This window comes from Stegodyphus dumicola, chromosome 1 (assembly GCF_044657685.1).
Source record: "Stegodyphus dumicola isolate Sdum_Otavi_A_Nest chromosome 1, ASM4465768v1".
Classification (NCBI taxonomy): Eukaryota; Metazoa; Arthropoda; class Arachnida; order Araneae; family Eresidae; genus Stegodyphus; species Stegodyphus dumicola.
This window is the reverse complement of record NC_140768.1, coordinates 146,730,153-146,747,168: the sequence shown is the minus strand read 5'-3', so window position 1 is coordinate 146,747,168 and position 17,016 is coordinate 146,730,153. Positions and strand designations below refer to the sequence as shown.

Below are 17,016 nucleotides of genomic sequence, written 5' to 3'. Positions count from 1 at the left end.
ATAATTGTGTTTCTGGTTATGCTTTATCTGAAGAAAATTATGATCTATGTATTAAAAGTTTAGAAGAGAGGTTTGGTCGTAAAGATGTTATTATATCAAAATTCATGCAGATGTTGTTACAGTTAGAACCAGTTAAAAGTTCTTCAAATGTTTTTGGGTTAAGAAAGCTCTATGATCAGTTACAAATCTGCGTTAGAAATTTAAGTAGTTTAGATGTTACTAGCGGTTCATACGGACAGTTATTGAACCCAATAATTCTTAAATTGTTACCTGAAGATTTAGCTCTTGAATTCCATAGAAAAAGAACATCTAACAAAAATATAGAAGTAAGTGAATTAATAGAGTTCATTAAAATAGAAACTGAATGCCGAGAAGCAAGTAATTTGATTAATAGCACAAAAGGTAATAAATACACAGGGGTTAATCCTAAACAAGGGTTAAAAAATTATAAAGTCAAATCACAAGCTTCTGCTTTTAACACATCGGTAAAAATGTTTTGCATATTCTGCAAATCAAACGAACATACATCTGCCGGATGTTTGAAATTTTCCGACGAACAAAAACGAAAGAAATTAAAACATGAAGGTCGCTGTTATAGATGCTTTCTAAAACATTTGTCGGCGTTTTGTCATTCAAAAATACAACCATGTGAAAATTGTAACGACAAAAATCATAATAAACTTTTCTGCCGTTTGAAATCGAAAGAAATGGAAGATGTTAACTCCGCAGATACGCATTAGTATCTACTTCCCACTGTAACACTCTAAAACCTGAAAATAGTGTGCTTTTACAGACATGTTCTGTTATTGCTCAAAGCAAAAATAAATCGAGAATCGTAAGATTATTAATTGATTCAGGTAGTGAACAAAACTTCATCACCCACAAGTTAGCGCACGATTTAGAATTGCAAGTCATTAGAAAAGAATTTCTAACAATTTATTCGTTTGGAAATCAGCGCGGTAACTCGCAAGAATTTGATGTATATAGTCTAAAAATAAAAAATAAAAACGATGATCGCTGCCTTGTTGTAGAAGCTATAGGGATAGAATTAATATCATCAATAGAATTCCAGGCGCCATCAACATGTCAAAACATTAAAGAATTTATGACTAAAAAGGGTTTGGAACTTTTGGATACAAGTCCCGTTAATGAGAACATAAATATTCTGCTTGGCGCGGAGCATTTCTGGTATATACAAACAGGAAGTAATTCAATGATAAATGATGGTTTGTTTATAGTACCGACCATATTTGGATACACAGTGATGGGTAAAGTAAAAAATAATAATACTCGAATTAATGCGTTGTTTTTATCTGCCGTTGAAGGAAACACATTTGATTTGCAGTCATTTTGGAAATTGGATTCGATAGGAATTGAAAATGAAAACAAAACATTTTCGGAAACTGATTTGGATACTATTAAGCATTTTAACGACACTTTAAAATTTAATAACGGCAGATACGAAACAAAACTCTTTTGGAAGGACAATAAATCACAACTCGCTGATAATTTTTTCGTTGCTAAACAACGATTTCTAGGACTAAAGCATAAATTAAAGGGAAATGATTTCCTATATAATGAATATGATAATATAATTAGAGAACAAGTTGAAAGGGGGATTGTTGAACAATGTAAGTTTGTTGGAAATGAACCTAACTGTTATTATATGCCTCATAGGCCCGTTATACGTGAAGGAAAAGTAACAACAAGAATAAGAATAGTTTATGATGCCTCTTCTAAGTCTGAAGGAGCTAAATCGTTAAATGAATGTTTGATATCAGGCCCTAATTTAAATCCTAACTTGTTGGATATAATTTTAAAATTTCGTGTACATAAAGTTGCATTTTGTGCAGACATAGAGAAGGCTTTTCACCAAATTCAAATTGATAGTGAAGATAGAAATTTTTTAAGGTTCTTGTGGTTTGATCATTCTTACGACGATAGTGACAATAGTTTAGGCTTTAAGGTTTTCCGAATGTGCCGAGTGCCGTTTGGAATGACAACAAGTCCGTTTATTTTGTCCGCCACTATCAAACATCATATTAAGGGTTATGAAAAGAAATATAGCAAAGCTGTTGACATGTTAAATAAGTCCCTATACGTTGATGACCTTATCCATGGAGCAGACTCCGTTGAAGAAGTTTTCTCATTATCAACTGATGCAGTTAAAATTCTTCAAGACGCTGGTATGAACTTAAGAAAATTTGAATCAAATTCAGTATCTTTAAAAAATCATTGGCAAGATATTGGTTTAATTAATAAGGAAGATCATTTGGATAAGAAAACGTTAAGTGCTGGGAATAATTTGGGATTTGGATGAGGATACATTGAAATTAGATGTACAAGAACTTTTACAACCAGTTGACTGGAAACACGTTACAAAGCGAAAGGTATTACAGATTGTGGCAAAAATTTATGACCCAGTTGGATTCATTGCACCCTTTGTTATCAGAATAAAATTCTTATTACAAGAGTTATGGGAATTGGGTATTGATTGGGACACAATTTTGCCCAGCTATTTGAGTGAAAAATTTAAAACTTGGTACTTTGAAATTGAAGTTATTCTCAACTTGTGTATTCCTAGAAAATACATATTAAATGATGAATGTGTAAATTTCGATAAAATAGAGCTTTTTGTCTTTTGTGACGCCAGCCTCAAGGGATATGGAGCTGTTGCATATTTTCGTGATCCTGATTCTTGCTGTACGTCTTTTGTTCTTTCAAAGAGCCGTGTATCCCCACTTAAAAAATTAACCTTGCCTCGTTTAGAACTTATGGGAGCTATTATTGCCGCAAGAATAGTTAAATATTTAAGGAAATTATTTAATATCCAAGAAGATAATGTATTTTGTTTTAGTGACTCTAAAATTGTTCTTCACTGGATCAGGGGTTCCGCTGATAAATGGAAACCCTTTGTTGCTAATCGTGTACGGGAAATACAAGATGTTGTATCACCTTCGCAATGGAAATACTGTAAGGGAAATGACAATCCGGCTGACATAGTTTCACGTGGATTAAGAGCTTCTGATCTAGTGGAAAATAAACTTTGGTTCAATGGACCAGTGTGGTTAAAAGAGAAAAATGTACCTTCATCATCTTTTGATCCTTTGATTGAGCCTATGGTAGAAGAGGTACAGGTAGAACAGCGTCAAACTACTGTATGTTCTGTTATTAGCCAAGAGGCTGAATTTGAATTGACATCCAGATTTTCATCCTGGAAAAAATTGAAACGCGTAACTGCATGGTGTTTAAGATTCTGCCACAATATTAAACCTACATCTGTAAAACTCAAGGGTTTTTTAACAGTTCAAGAATTGGATAAGGCAAGCAATTTGATTTTTAAAATCATGCAAAATTCCGAATTTAGAGAAGAAATTAGACTTTTGAAAGCAGGGAAGAAATTGAATCTCAGCAGTAAAATCCTGAAATTAAATCCTTTTCTTGATAGAGAAGAAATCCTTAGAGTCGGTGGTAGACTCTGTAACTCGAATCTTTCAGAAAACACAAAGTATCCAATCATTCTTCCCAAAAGTCACCAAGTTACTGAATTGATAGTCAAACACTTTCACGAAGTGAACCTTCACGGAGGAGCCACATTAACATTATCTGCTCTGCGACAGAAATATTGGATCGTTAATGGCCGAGAAATTGTAAGAAAAATAATTTGGAAATGTATAAAATGTTTTAAAAATCGAACAAGCACATCCAGTCAGATAATGGGCAACCTACCTGCTTTTCGCGTATTGCCGGATAGAACATTCTCGAATACAGGACTAGATTTTGCAGGCCCCTTTTTAATTAAAGCTAGGAAAGGAAGAGGAGGAACGAGATATAAATGTTACGTTTGCCTTTACATATGTTTCACCACAAAGGCCATTCACCTAGAAGTGGTCAGTGATCTAACAACTGAAGCATTCCTAGCATCTCTGAAAAGATTTGTGTCACGCAGAGGAAAACCCAAGAAAATCTTTTCCGATAGAGGAACCAACTTTGTTGGGGCTGATCGAGAATTAAGAAGATACATAGCTACACTTTCCTCTGATGAAGCATTTCAAAACTACCTGAGCGGTGAAAATATTCAATGGATCTTCAATCCTCCTGCTGCCCCTCACTTTGGAGGCCTTTGGGAGGCTGGAGTGAAACAAATGAAGATTCACTTAAAGCGGACTATTGGGACCCAGGTTCTGACATACGAAGAATTTCACACCTTAATTACTCAGATCGAGGCGTGTTTGAATTCCAAGCCAATAGTTTCCATCTCATCTGATCCTGAAGATTTTAATCCTTTAACACCTGGACATTTCCTAATTGGGACTACATTAACAGCAAATCCTGAACCTGATCTTACAAATAATAAGCTAACCCCTGCTGAAAGATGGAAATTGACACAGCAAATTTTCCAGAGCTTTTGGAAACGTTGGTCTAGAGATTATCTTTCACAATTACAAGGGCGTACCAAATGGTTGAGGGATAAACCAAATTTAGCCCTCAATGACTTAGTCTTGATAAAGGACGAAAATTTGCCTCCATTAAAGTGGCGACTTGGACGAGTAATTGAACTATATCCTGGTGCTGATGGAAAAGTTCGTGTTGTGAAACTAAAAACTTTATTGGGCGAAATGAAGCGTCCTATACATAAACTTTCCCGCTTACCATTGAGTGAATAAGACTCTAAAAAAAAGAAAAAAAAAAAAAAAAAAAAAACCATTAATTGTATATTCATAATTTGTGTCTTTATTATTATTATTAATTCAATTATGTTTCAGATTCAGAGAATGGACCACAATTGTGGATTATGGTAATTTAGCAGTTTCATTATTTTGTTTTCCTTCTAAAGATTGTAAGTATGTTTTATTTGTAAAATTTTGTGCTAAATTTAATGTTGTTATTCAATTTAAATTTGTCATTATGCATTTTTATTTTATATGATATACTGTTGAACTTTGGAAAACTTGTTTGAATCTAAAATTGAAGATTTTTATAATAATGTTGTAATGAACCAATGTTCATCGGGGCGGAGTATGTTCCGTCTTTTTGGTAGATAGGTGGCGCTCTTGATGCGCGCCGATGAAAAATATATCACTTGATGCTTGAACATGAACAATGACGCATGTCATATTTATTTGATGCTTGATTATGTTTCATGGCCGCTATAGGCGGAAGTAATATAAGTAATACAAGTTTAACGTTAATAAATGTTATTTCTATGTTCTAAGAAATCTTGAAGTTTTGCTTTGAAATTCTAATGCTCTCCCAACCTGACTCCTGAAACGAAACGATCTTTGAATTTATGACTCATGAAGAGAGACACACATACAGAAGGTATACAACTTCAATACTATTTTACTGCAGTGTGAAGTTTGAGCATATTACATCGGACCCTTTGTTTCAGAGTTACCAAAAAGATATATAAATTGTTTATCACATGAGTAACTGTATTACAAACTCCTTTTTCGTTTACACCACTCCACCAACATTGTCAAACTTGAAATATTACTTTAAACTATCTTTATGATTCTTATCAATCATGCACCAGTTATTTTGATTCACTGCCTTAAATGGAATGTTTATTTTACAAACATGTAAGTTGAACATCTGTTGAAATGAAACTACTACACTTTTCGTTAAAACTCAAAAAAATAAATTAATAAAATAAAAATATCTATTGTGTCTGTTATTGTTTAACTGTTTGAAAAACAGAACAATAAAAACCTTCTTGCTCCCATAAGTGCCATTTAAAATTTCAACCCCATTCTATGTTCTCCACAGAAAAACTGCTATTAAATGTACTGCAAATAAAACAGTAAGGTCATGCCATATCACAAACACTAAAATATATTGGTAATATAGTAGTCTACTTACCCTCATTGCTTTATGGAAAATTTGATAAATAAGGGAGTTTTATGAAGTTACTTTACATATATCTTGCTCATAAATAAATACTTTAAAAATAGGTTAGGCTTTTTACATACCATGGTCTATACTAAGATATGTGAGCCAAAACAAAAGAATGGAATGAGCAATTGAATCAAATATCCACACCCAAAATACCTACAAAAAGTTAAAGGTAATTAAAAATTATATATTAGAATAGGAGTGCTTTATGACAGCAGAAATTTATACATAATCAATATCAAATGCATTAAACATACGTATTTCAGTAATGAATAAACCCAAGAATAAAATACTTTAGTAAAAATAGTTAAGAAAGAAAAATTCTCACTAACATTTAATCTTTGTATTATAAGTATAATTACATGTAATTCAAATCAGCATGGTATCACTGGTTAATAATCATAACGATAATAATAAAACTCAACCGATACTTTAGGATTGTTTATCTAAATGAAGTTTAGTTTTGGAAATACAGCATACATAACTTTGTTGCTATTGCACACAGCAAATGGTAAGCTAAATGTTGTTTAAAAAGTCATACAACAAAATGAAAAATACGAAATGAAAATTACAAAATAGGTGAGTTAGATGAAGCATCAACTACATCAACATGTGATGATCTGTGTTGACCTAAAAATGAACTTTGTAGCTTGTCAACAAAGCAAAATGCATTATATGGCCAAAATCCTGACCATTTCATGCTTTGCACTGGTTCTACTAAAATTCAACTTTTAGTTTCCTTATTTTTCTAAACAGCAATTTTTCTGATTAAACATGATGGAATAGTTAGTAAATTAAATACTGAGTAAATGAACCAAATTAATGCTCTCACTGCAAAATATGAGATAACTAAAAACATTATGAAAATGTAATTTATCTCATTAATTATAAGCGAAGCAAAATGAAACAAACATTTAGACCAAATAAATAAAACTTATCAGTTTTCTTTTTCTTCTTTTTTTTCCCATCCTTTTTTTAAATCCCAATGAAAAAATTGTGCAAAAGGAATTTTTAACACTCCACTGTTCATAACAGATATCAATCTTAGGCGTTTCAACATAAAACTGAGTTCAACAAAAAAAAAAAAAAAAAAAAAAAAGAAGAAGCCACAAATTACACCTTACTGAAAAAACAATTTAATTAATACAATTATTTAGCATACAACCAGACAACATAATATCTTTTGAATTATATTAATTATGGGCAAAATGCAATTACACTCCTAAATTGAATGGATAGAACAGTCATATTTTTAAAGAGGTGACAGAGTCTCTAGGGGCTAGTATTAATGCTAAATGCGAAGGAAAACTATGAAAACATAGCAAACAGCTTGGGATCTGTCCTCCTTTATCATTGGGATTTAAACCTGGATCAGACTAGCAGTGTTTAGTACTCTTACCACTTGGGCTTTGGTTATTACATACATGGAATATCCAAACTTCTTATCTATCTTTCATGACATCACAGTGGGGAAAAACCTGCTGCTGGTTTGAAAACAACAGTTTTCAACAAGAGACATGGCAAATGAAGAATAAAATGTATTTACAGCTTGCAGAGATAACAACATCTGTCATTTTTATACATCAAATTAGTACTGAAGGAACAATTTATGACAACTTTAGAAAAAGGCTGACTAGTGCTTTAGTTATTTATCAAACAATTTCTCTGAAATGAGTATGGAAAACTCTCAGCAGGAATTTTTAATGGTCTTTAGATAAGATGGCTTGTATGAGATTCATTTTCTGTAAATGCAATGAATATGAATAAATTCTAATATACCCTATCCCTCTCTATTTTAGTTGTGAAAAAAAAATTAAGTTAGAGAACTATTCTCAGTTAGCAAAGAGTATTTTTTTCAGTTTCAATAAGCTAGACTGCATATGAGTATTAAATCTCCTTAAATAACCACAATTACTGCTTTTTCCCAAATCTTAGTGATTTGAAATGATGATCGAGAAAACAATTTTACCACTATATAAAGATTAAGTAAGATAGGATATCAAAACAGATGGGATATCAATATGATAACAAAATATTGCTTAAGTTTTAAAAGACTGTCTAGTGCACTGAATTACTAATTAATTTTATACCAGTCGTTTGCATTAGACCCGTGTTTCCCAACGTGGGGCCCAAGCCCTACAAGGGGGCAATATGACTGTTAAGGGGGGGGCAATTCAAAAATGGATTCATCTAGAGTTTGTGGTGATGGCGATAAGGAGCGCGCCTTGTGCCCTCCGATAAGTGTGGCAACCCTAGAGGAGAAGTTTCTTACGAGTAGCGAGCAGAGCGAAACAGGCAGGCTGTCGTGGAGTATGCGCGATGTTCCTAAATAAAGTTTAATTTTTATTGTGCACTATGTCTTGTTAATATTTATATTAATGCAGTAAGAACATAATCTGTGATATGGAATTTGAGGATTGGTGGTAAAACATAACCGGAAATTTCCATAATGGTAACCCGGACTGTGTTAAATCGTATGAACAGTTCTCAAGCACTTTCGGTTTTGACTACAAGCCATCACTCAAGATCTCCAAACCAGAAGTAATGGATTACATCGGTTTTCATTCTCCGAATCACAGATGAGTACTAATTATAGATCATTTTATAATTCTGTTTTCTACTTATCATTTAATTTAATTTTCTTTAGTTAAATTTTTCCTTTTATTTTGGCTTAAAAACCTTGCACAATGTCTGATGTTTATGCCGTCCAAATTCCGGTTTATAACCGATCAGACCCATCTTTATGGTTTATTATGTGTGAAAGTACTTTTGCTCTTGCCACCCCCAAACCTATCACAGAATCCATTACTAAATATAATTATGTAGTTGCTCATCTTCCTCCAGATATTGCTTCAATAGTACGGGATTTACTTATGAAACCAGACCCTATTGATCCATATGCAAAGCTTAAAACTGAGTTAATAAATCGTTCAGGAGAATCTTCTCAGCAAGAAATTCGCCAATTATTATCTGGAGAAGAATTAGGTTCTCGAAAACCTTCCGATTTGCTTAGAAATATGAAACGTCGAGCAGAATCTTTAAATGTTCCTGATAACTTAATGTTAGAATTATTCCTTCAACGTTTGCCTTCGACTGTTCACTCTATTTTGGCAGCGGTTTCCAATTTAACTGTAGATAAAGCTGCAGAAATTGCCGACAGAATTTTAGAAGTAAATCCAACCCCAGGGACTTGTGCCGTTTCTCGCACAGTCGATCAGTCTCTTGAGGATAAATTATTTAAACAAATAGAAAAATTAAACAAACGTATTGATCGCATTTCTCTTTCTCGTGGTCGCTCGCCAAATCGCGGAGATCGCAATAAGGAAAGAAGCAATTCCAAAAGGAGAGATTATTCTGTTTGCTGGTATCATAGACGTTTTGGGAAAAAGTGTAGAGATGACAAATGTACAAAACCTTGTTCATGGCAGGGAAACGAAACCAGCAAAGAATAGAGGCGACTTATTCTTTGCCTCAAGTTTCACGTCGCCTGTTCGTTCGTGACCGTAGAACAAACCTTTCATTCTTGGTCGATACCGGCTCTGACGTGTCCTTACTTCCAGCAAATAATTCTCAAAAACGGAATTCGTCCCAACAAACACTTTTCGCTGCTAATTCTTCTACTATTCATGTTTATGGTCAAAAAACACTTTCTTTGGATTTCAAATTAAGACGACAGTTTACATGGACTTTTCTTATAGCAAATGTTAGTACACCCATTCTTGGAGCAGATTTTCTCCATTTCTTTGAATTGGTGCCTGATCTCAGAAACAAATGTCTCAAAGATTTAAAAACGCATTTCAAAACCGTCGGTTGCGTGAAAAATGCAAGCATTTATTCAGTAAAAACTGTATTTAGTGATACACCATATCACAAAATTTTAAAAGAATTTCCTTCAGTTACTAGATTACCAGATCCTAACCAACCTGTTAAACATAACATCGTTCATTATATCATAACTAAAGGTCCACCTGTGGTTGCAAAACCTCGTCGGTTAGCTCCAGATCGCTTAAAAATAGCAAAACAAGAATTTCAAACTATGATGCAATTGGGGCATTTGAGACCTTCGAGCAGCAATTATGCATCCCCACTTCACATGGTTCCAAAAAAGGGAAGTCTGGAATGGAGACCTGTAGGAGATTATCGAGCATTGAACGCTCAAACAATAAAAGACAAATACCCTATTCCATGCTTAGCCGATTTTACTGCTGCATTGCACGGTACTAAAATTTTTAGTCATGTCGACCTGATTAAGGCATACCATCAAATACCAATTAACCCAGCCGACATCCACAAAACCGCCATATGCACACCATTCAGTTTATTCGAAAGTACCCGTATGCAATTCGGCTTATGCAATGTATCCGCGACTTTTCAACGTTTTATAGATGAAGTCACGCGGGATTTAGAAGGTGTTTACGCTTTCGTCGATGACTTGCTCATAGCCTCTAAAGATTCTGAGGAACATTGCAGGCATTTGAAAGCTTTATTTTCCAAACTTCAGGAATATGGACTTTGCATAAATGTTTCAAAATGCACCTTTGGTCAAATGTCTATTTATTTCTTAGGTTTTCACCTTAGTGAAAATGGAATTGAACCTCTTCCTGACAAAGTCAAATGTATTTTAGATTTTCCTCAACCTACCACTCTCGCTCAGCTTCGCCAAATTTTAGGCATGTTTAACTTTTACAGATGTTTCATACCTAAAGCAGCACATATTCTTTCTCCTTTAATAAAATTGTTAGAAGGCTATATTAATAAAAAGAAATCTCGTTCTCGTGTTCAGGATTCATCCCCACAATTAAATTGGAACGAGAATGCTGAACAAGCCTTTATTGCTGCCAAAAATGCCATTGCTCAGGCTACCCTTTTAAGACACCCTATTCCCGGAGCCCAGCTAAGCATCTGGGTAGATGCCTCAGACGTCGCAATCGGCGGCACACTTATGCAGTTGTCTCAACAAACATGGGAACCTATAGCATTTTTCTCTATGAAACTCAGTAAAAGTCAACAGAAATGGTCCGCGTACGATAGGGAATTATTTTCTATTTATTCTGCAATTAAGAAATTCCGACACATGTTAGAGGGTAGAAATTTTATAATTTATACGGATCAAAAACCGTTAATATACGCTTTTAAACAGAACCCTCATAAATGTTCACCTCGACAATTGCGCCATTTAGATTTTATTTCTCAGTACTCTACTGATATTAGGCATGTGCAAGGTTCAAAAAACGTCGTTGCTGACGCTCTTTCAAGAATCGAAATTGATTCCATAACAAAATCTCCATTTTTGGATTTTAAAAAAATTTTCGGAAGCTCAACGGCATGATCCGGAGGTACAAGACCTTCTCAAAAACAACACATCATCTTTGAAACTGGAATTTAAACCGTGCCAATATTCTGATGGTAATATTCTGTGTGACATATCAACAGACATTCCTCGTCCATTTGTTCCGAATTCCTTTCGTAGACTCATCTTTAATCATCTGCATAATCTGTCACATCCAGGAATTGCAGCTACTACGAAGCTTATTTGTTCTCGTTATGTATGGCCCGATATGAAACGTCATATCAAAAATTGGGTGAAATCCTGTGAATCTTGCCAAAAATTGAAAATTACTAGGCATACTAAAGCACCACTGGGCACATTCTCTCTTCCTGATGCACGTTTTTCAGAAATCCATATGGATATCGTTGGACCGTTACCTCCATCAGAAGGCAACGTGTACCTTTTGACTCTAATAGATAGATTCTCCAGATGGCCTGAAGCCATTCCCATCCCGGATATGAAAACGGAAACCATTTGCAGAGCCATCTTCAACTGTTGGATATCTCGTTTTGGCTGCCCATCGATCATAACAGACCAAGGTTCTCAAATGAGATCCGCACTTTTTGCAGAATTCACGCGCATTTTGGGTACGAACAGAATCACAACAACAGCCTATCATCCAATGTCCAACGGCATTGTTGAACGATTTCATCGACATTTAAAATCTTCTCTCAAGGCTCACGAGACCAATAACTGGACTGAAACACTACCAGTTGTTATGCTTGGTATTCGGAAAGCCGTAAAGGAAGATCTACAGTCATCTTGTGCTGAACTGGTGTACGGCACAACTCTCAAGCTGCCTAGTGATATGATAACGTCATCTAAGATATCTCCGTATGACACACAATTTATCACGAATCTTAGGCATAGAATGCAACAATTGAATCCAATAGCAACATCTGCACATTGCCAAGAAAAATGTTACGTAAGTGCTACCTTAAAGTCGTGTACGCATGTATACTTACGTGTCGATCGAGTAAAGCCACCTCTGTGCCAACCTTACACAGGTCCGCATAAAGTCCTTTCTAGAACGGACAAAACTTTCACAATTGATGTTAACGGTCTGAAATCTACTGTGTCTATAGACCGTGTGAAACCAGCCTATTTGCTTTCGGACTCTAATTTGCCTGAACTGAAAACAAATAAAGACTTAAAGACAGTTCAGCAGAATAAATCTGCAAACGAACTCTCTAAGACACAAACTGTCACCAGATCGGGAAGACATGTTCACTTCCCTAAGAAACTTGCTTCTTACATAACAATTTAAAACATTTTTTTTTAAATTCATATCTTAACATATTTCTTGTTATTTCATGTTTATTATATGTGTCAATACCTTGTTATATATTGAATTTCATTTTGATCTTTTCTAATTTTATATTCTAATTTTGTAATCATGTAAAAATACCCGACAGTTCGGATACTCTGAGATAATTTCATAACCTATGTCGTTCCTTTGAATAGCCATTAAAGGAACTGGGGGGAAACTCTGTGGTGATGGCGATAAGGAGCGCGCCTTGCGCCCTCCGATAAGTGTGGCAACCCTAGAGGAGAAGTTTCTTACGAGTAGCGAGCAGAGCGAAACAGGCAGGCTGTCGGGGAGTATGCGCGATGTTCCTAAATAAAGTTTAATTTTTATTGTGCACTATGTCTTGTTAATATTTATATTAATGCAGTAAGAACATAATCTGTGATATGGAATTTGAGGATTGGTGGTAAAACATAACCGGAAATTTCCATAAGTTTAAGGGGACAAAGGATTTTCTAAATATGTTTCATGAAGTCAAAATTTTTCGAAATTTAAATTTTTATTCCCCAAAATAAAGAAAAATGTAAGTGATGCATACGTAAAAAAATTTTTTAAATTGCGGTGCATTTTAAATATTTTACAAAGAAGACTGTGGACATGGACATTTAAATGCTTTTAAAGGCATTTAAATAACTGACACATTATGCTTTCCAGACGTTTCTTGCACATTTCAGGCAACGAATTTATTTTATTTTTTACTGTAGGAATGGCAACCAGTGTATTATTCTTTCCTTGAATATCAACAGCAGCTGCTTTCAGCTTTGTTTACATTGATCTTATATTTATTTCTTTCAGCCCTTAGTGAAATGAGGGGTGCAAGCAAGAAAAAAAAAAGTTCGTCGGTATTTGGAGGCATATTTAAAATTTGGTTTCATACCTGGTCAACTTTTGTCTTTTATGCCAATAATGCCTGACCAATGAATTAATAAAACTAGGTTGTCTTGAGGCACATTTGAAGGCAAAACATAACGCTGATATTAATTCAGATTTGAATTATTTTCACACTTTAAGGAAAATTTTTGAAAAAAGTGTAATATTAAAGTCTCTATTTACTGCTCATAATGAATGCAACTGTTAATCGTGCTCTTGAGGCTATCAAATTTCATTACACATCGCTTAATCTGGGAAAAGCCATACTACAGGGGAGAATTGAATAAAACCATCAATATCAGCATTTAAAACAGTCCTAGAAAAAGATGACAAAGACGTTAAAGCTGTGCCACTAAATAACAATACTGTTTGCAGAAGAAAGATTAAATGAGGATATTGAAATACAACTTGTTGAAAAGCTGAAAATAAGAAAATTTTCAGTGCAAACGGATGAACCAACTTTGAGAGACAGTGAGGACGTACTTGTAACTTATGTAAGATATATTCATAAAGGAGATTTTGCTGAAGAAATGTTCTTCTGTAAATCATTAGAAAGCACCACTACCTCCAAAGATATTTGTAGTAAGCTAAAAAATTACTTAGCTGTAATAAATATACCAATCAAAAATATAAACATCTTGTACTGTAGATAGTGCTCTTAATATGATGGTTGAAAAATAAAATAAAGCACGGAATAAGAAAAAGGGTTGCTTAAAATTGATAAAAGATGAGAATCCAGAAATGCTTCTTGTACATTGTGTTATTCATAGAGAAAACCTGCTAGCTAAGAACAATTCCAATTCCCCTGTTCTAAATGAAGTACTAAATTCAGTTATAAAGTGTATAATAGTGCTATTAAAGCTAGGGCCAAATGTGAACGTCTTTTAAAGTTATTTTATGAAGAACAAAATGAAGACTATATGAGACTTGTACTTCACTTTCAATTTCACACTGACTTCAATTTCACACTGAAGTAAGAAGGCTGTCGAAAGGGAACTGCTTGGAAAGATTTATGGAACTATTTGACACTCTTAGTTATTTTATAAGCGACAAACCTGAAATGAAAAATCCGTTAACAGATGATAACAAGGCAATTGTGGGTTATTTAGCCGATATCTTTGAAAAATTAAATATACAACTTCAAGGAGCAAATAAAACTTATGTCGATGGAAAAGGAAGCTATTTGGTTTCATTATCTTTGTTGAATTATGTCAGGCATATACTATTTACCACAAAAATTTTGAAAAGTCTCATTGGTTCCAAAAATGTGGCATGACTACCGATATACCTGTTACTGATACCGCTATACTTGTTATTGTCGATCATCTGAAAATTTTATTGGCTGATTTGAAAGATGTTGTAACTTAAAACAAATTGATTTCCCAACTTGGATGATGCAGCCAATGCTAGTGGATTTGGCTGATGTTTCAAATATGCAGTAAAAAGAACTCGCAGAAATGCAAAATGATGAGTCAATTAAAACTTTATTTAATATAAAAGGAGCGGTGACATAGCTTTCTGAGGAAACCAGAATCAGATATCCAAATGCAACAAAATTTGCAAGAGAACTATTGTTACCATTTCTGTCTTCATATTTTGCTGAATATGGATTTAGTGCCATAAATAATTTGCTGCTTAAAAAAAAAAAAAAAAAAAAAAAAAAAAAAAAAAAAAAAAAAAAAAAGGTTAGATATAAACGAAACTGGGAGACTTGAGACTCAAGTTATCTAAATTGGAACCTGACACAAAATTTCTTTGCAGCAAGTATCAAATCAAGCTCAAGGAACTCGCTAAATTTAAATAATAAAAATTACTAATACTTAAAATGAAAAACTTTCACTAAAATGAGTTTTTTCTTGAATTTCTCCATGTTTTTAAAGTTCACTTACTGTGTTTGCTCACAAAATTTCGTAGTCATTTCTTCCTAAAAGCTATCATTCAAGTTTCTTTTGAGAACAATTTTCAATTTTTAAATATTAAAAATTATGTATATGCTGGGGGGAGCTTAAAAATTTTAGAGAGGATTATATAGGACATTGCACAAAAAAGGTTGGGAAACACTGCATTAGACTGTTCAGAAAGTAATGACTACTTTATTCTATGCAAAGCTTCTACATACACAATGAACTATCCACTAGTATTTTAAAATGTAAAGTGTATTCTTTGAAAAGTATGGTTGTTGGTCTTTAACATAAACCTAACTGTTGATTAAAATAACAATATTTCTTTTTCTTTCAAAATGGAAACAGACAAGGTACACATGAGACATTGTATACGTAGCAGAACTGCTACACAAATTTCTAGAAGAATCCAAGATATTTATGGTAAAATCATCAGCAATATTAAGTCTGTCATTAGTTTAAACACTTCAGATCAAGGGATTAAGATCTCAGCGATCTTTCAAAACATGGTAGACCATAAGAAGCAGATGATAGCCAACTGGCAGCTATGGTTGAAACTGATCCCAGAATTCCCAGTCATATAATGGCTATCAAGCTACAAGTATCACAGACTGACATTATAAACCACTTGCATGAACTCAGACAGACAAACAAAAAGATAATACTTCATCAATTCTCAGTTGATCACTGGCTTTCTTATTATGACATAGGAAAATGCCAAACCCACTTTTACTTCCTTGTACGTAGTAAAGGAAGTACTGTAACCATGAAAAATTCTGGGTGCCCTATTTCAATGGAAATATCAGGAAAGTGCAGAGAGGAGCAGAGACAAGCTCTAAATGTGAACAGAAGTAGATGTGCCTCCATTCTGGATCCAAAGCTAACAAACTTTAAAACTGCTAGGCAGAGAATCACATTGATGAGCCTTCAAGCAGTGTAATCGTGTAGGCAGTGATGTTCGACAATTGTACAAATGCTTACACTTGATCCCCAAGATGTGAATTATCCTGTGAACTATGTTTGGACTGTGCTATCTCCTGTAGAGTTATTTAATCTGTTAGGGGTTTTATTTTACCAGCTTTCTAATTCATAATAATAATTTGATCAATATATAGTTTATACCTTCGTCTCGTGCTTAGGTAATCCACTGTACCCCATATATATATCCACAATCTTACCTGACCCTTATTTTTGCAGTCATACACCTCCCATTACAGAAGCATTTTAAATGATGAAAATATTCATGTTTTGGCTAAGTGAAATTAAAAATAATAATAATAATTTTCCACAAGTAGTGAAATTTAACTTTTAATGCAGTCTTCCACTTCTTACACTTATATTTGGGAAAGTTTTATACTTGTCATAAAAAAAAAATAAAAATAAAAGAAGTTTGATGCCCATATGACATAAATTGAATAGGCTATTTAATTCCAAAATTTGCAATTTTTTATATCATTTTCAACTTGCATTGAGGAATCAGTTAATTAAGTTAGAATAATTAGAGGAAATAAGTTTAAACTAAGTGCAGTAAAAAATATGTATAATTTAATAGGTCATACAAAGACGTCATATCCACATCAGATTTTTCAGATATAACATCAAATAGAAGAGGAATAATTCTTCAGCAAGACAATGTAGACCATACAATGCAAAGATGATCAAACAAAAATAAACAAAAACAACTAGGAACCCTTCCTCACCTATCATATTCA

The 17,016-nt window shown here is 33.7% G+C and overlaps 1 protein-coding gene across 1 annotated transcript in view; it reads right to left on the bottom strand.

Moving 5' to 3' along the window:
* Positions 1-17,016, bottom strand: part of ATP8A (ATPase phospholipid transporting 8A1) — a 242,488-nt gene that overhangs the window by 59,133 nt on the left and 166,339 nt on the right. The window contains exon 33 of the mRNA XM_085821693.1: positions 5,973-6,051. Coding sequence (XP_085677819.1) covers positions 5,973-6,051 — 79 coding nt within the window. The remainder of the gene's footprint in view (positions 1-5,972; positions 6,052-17,016) is intronic.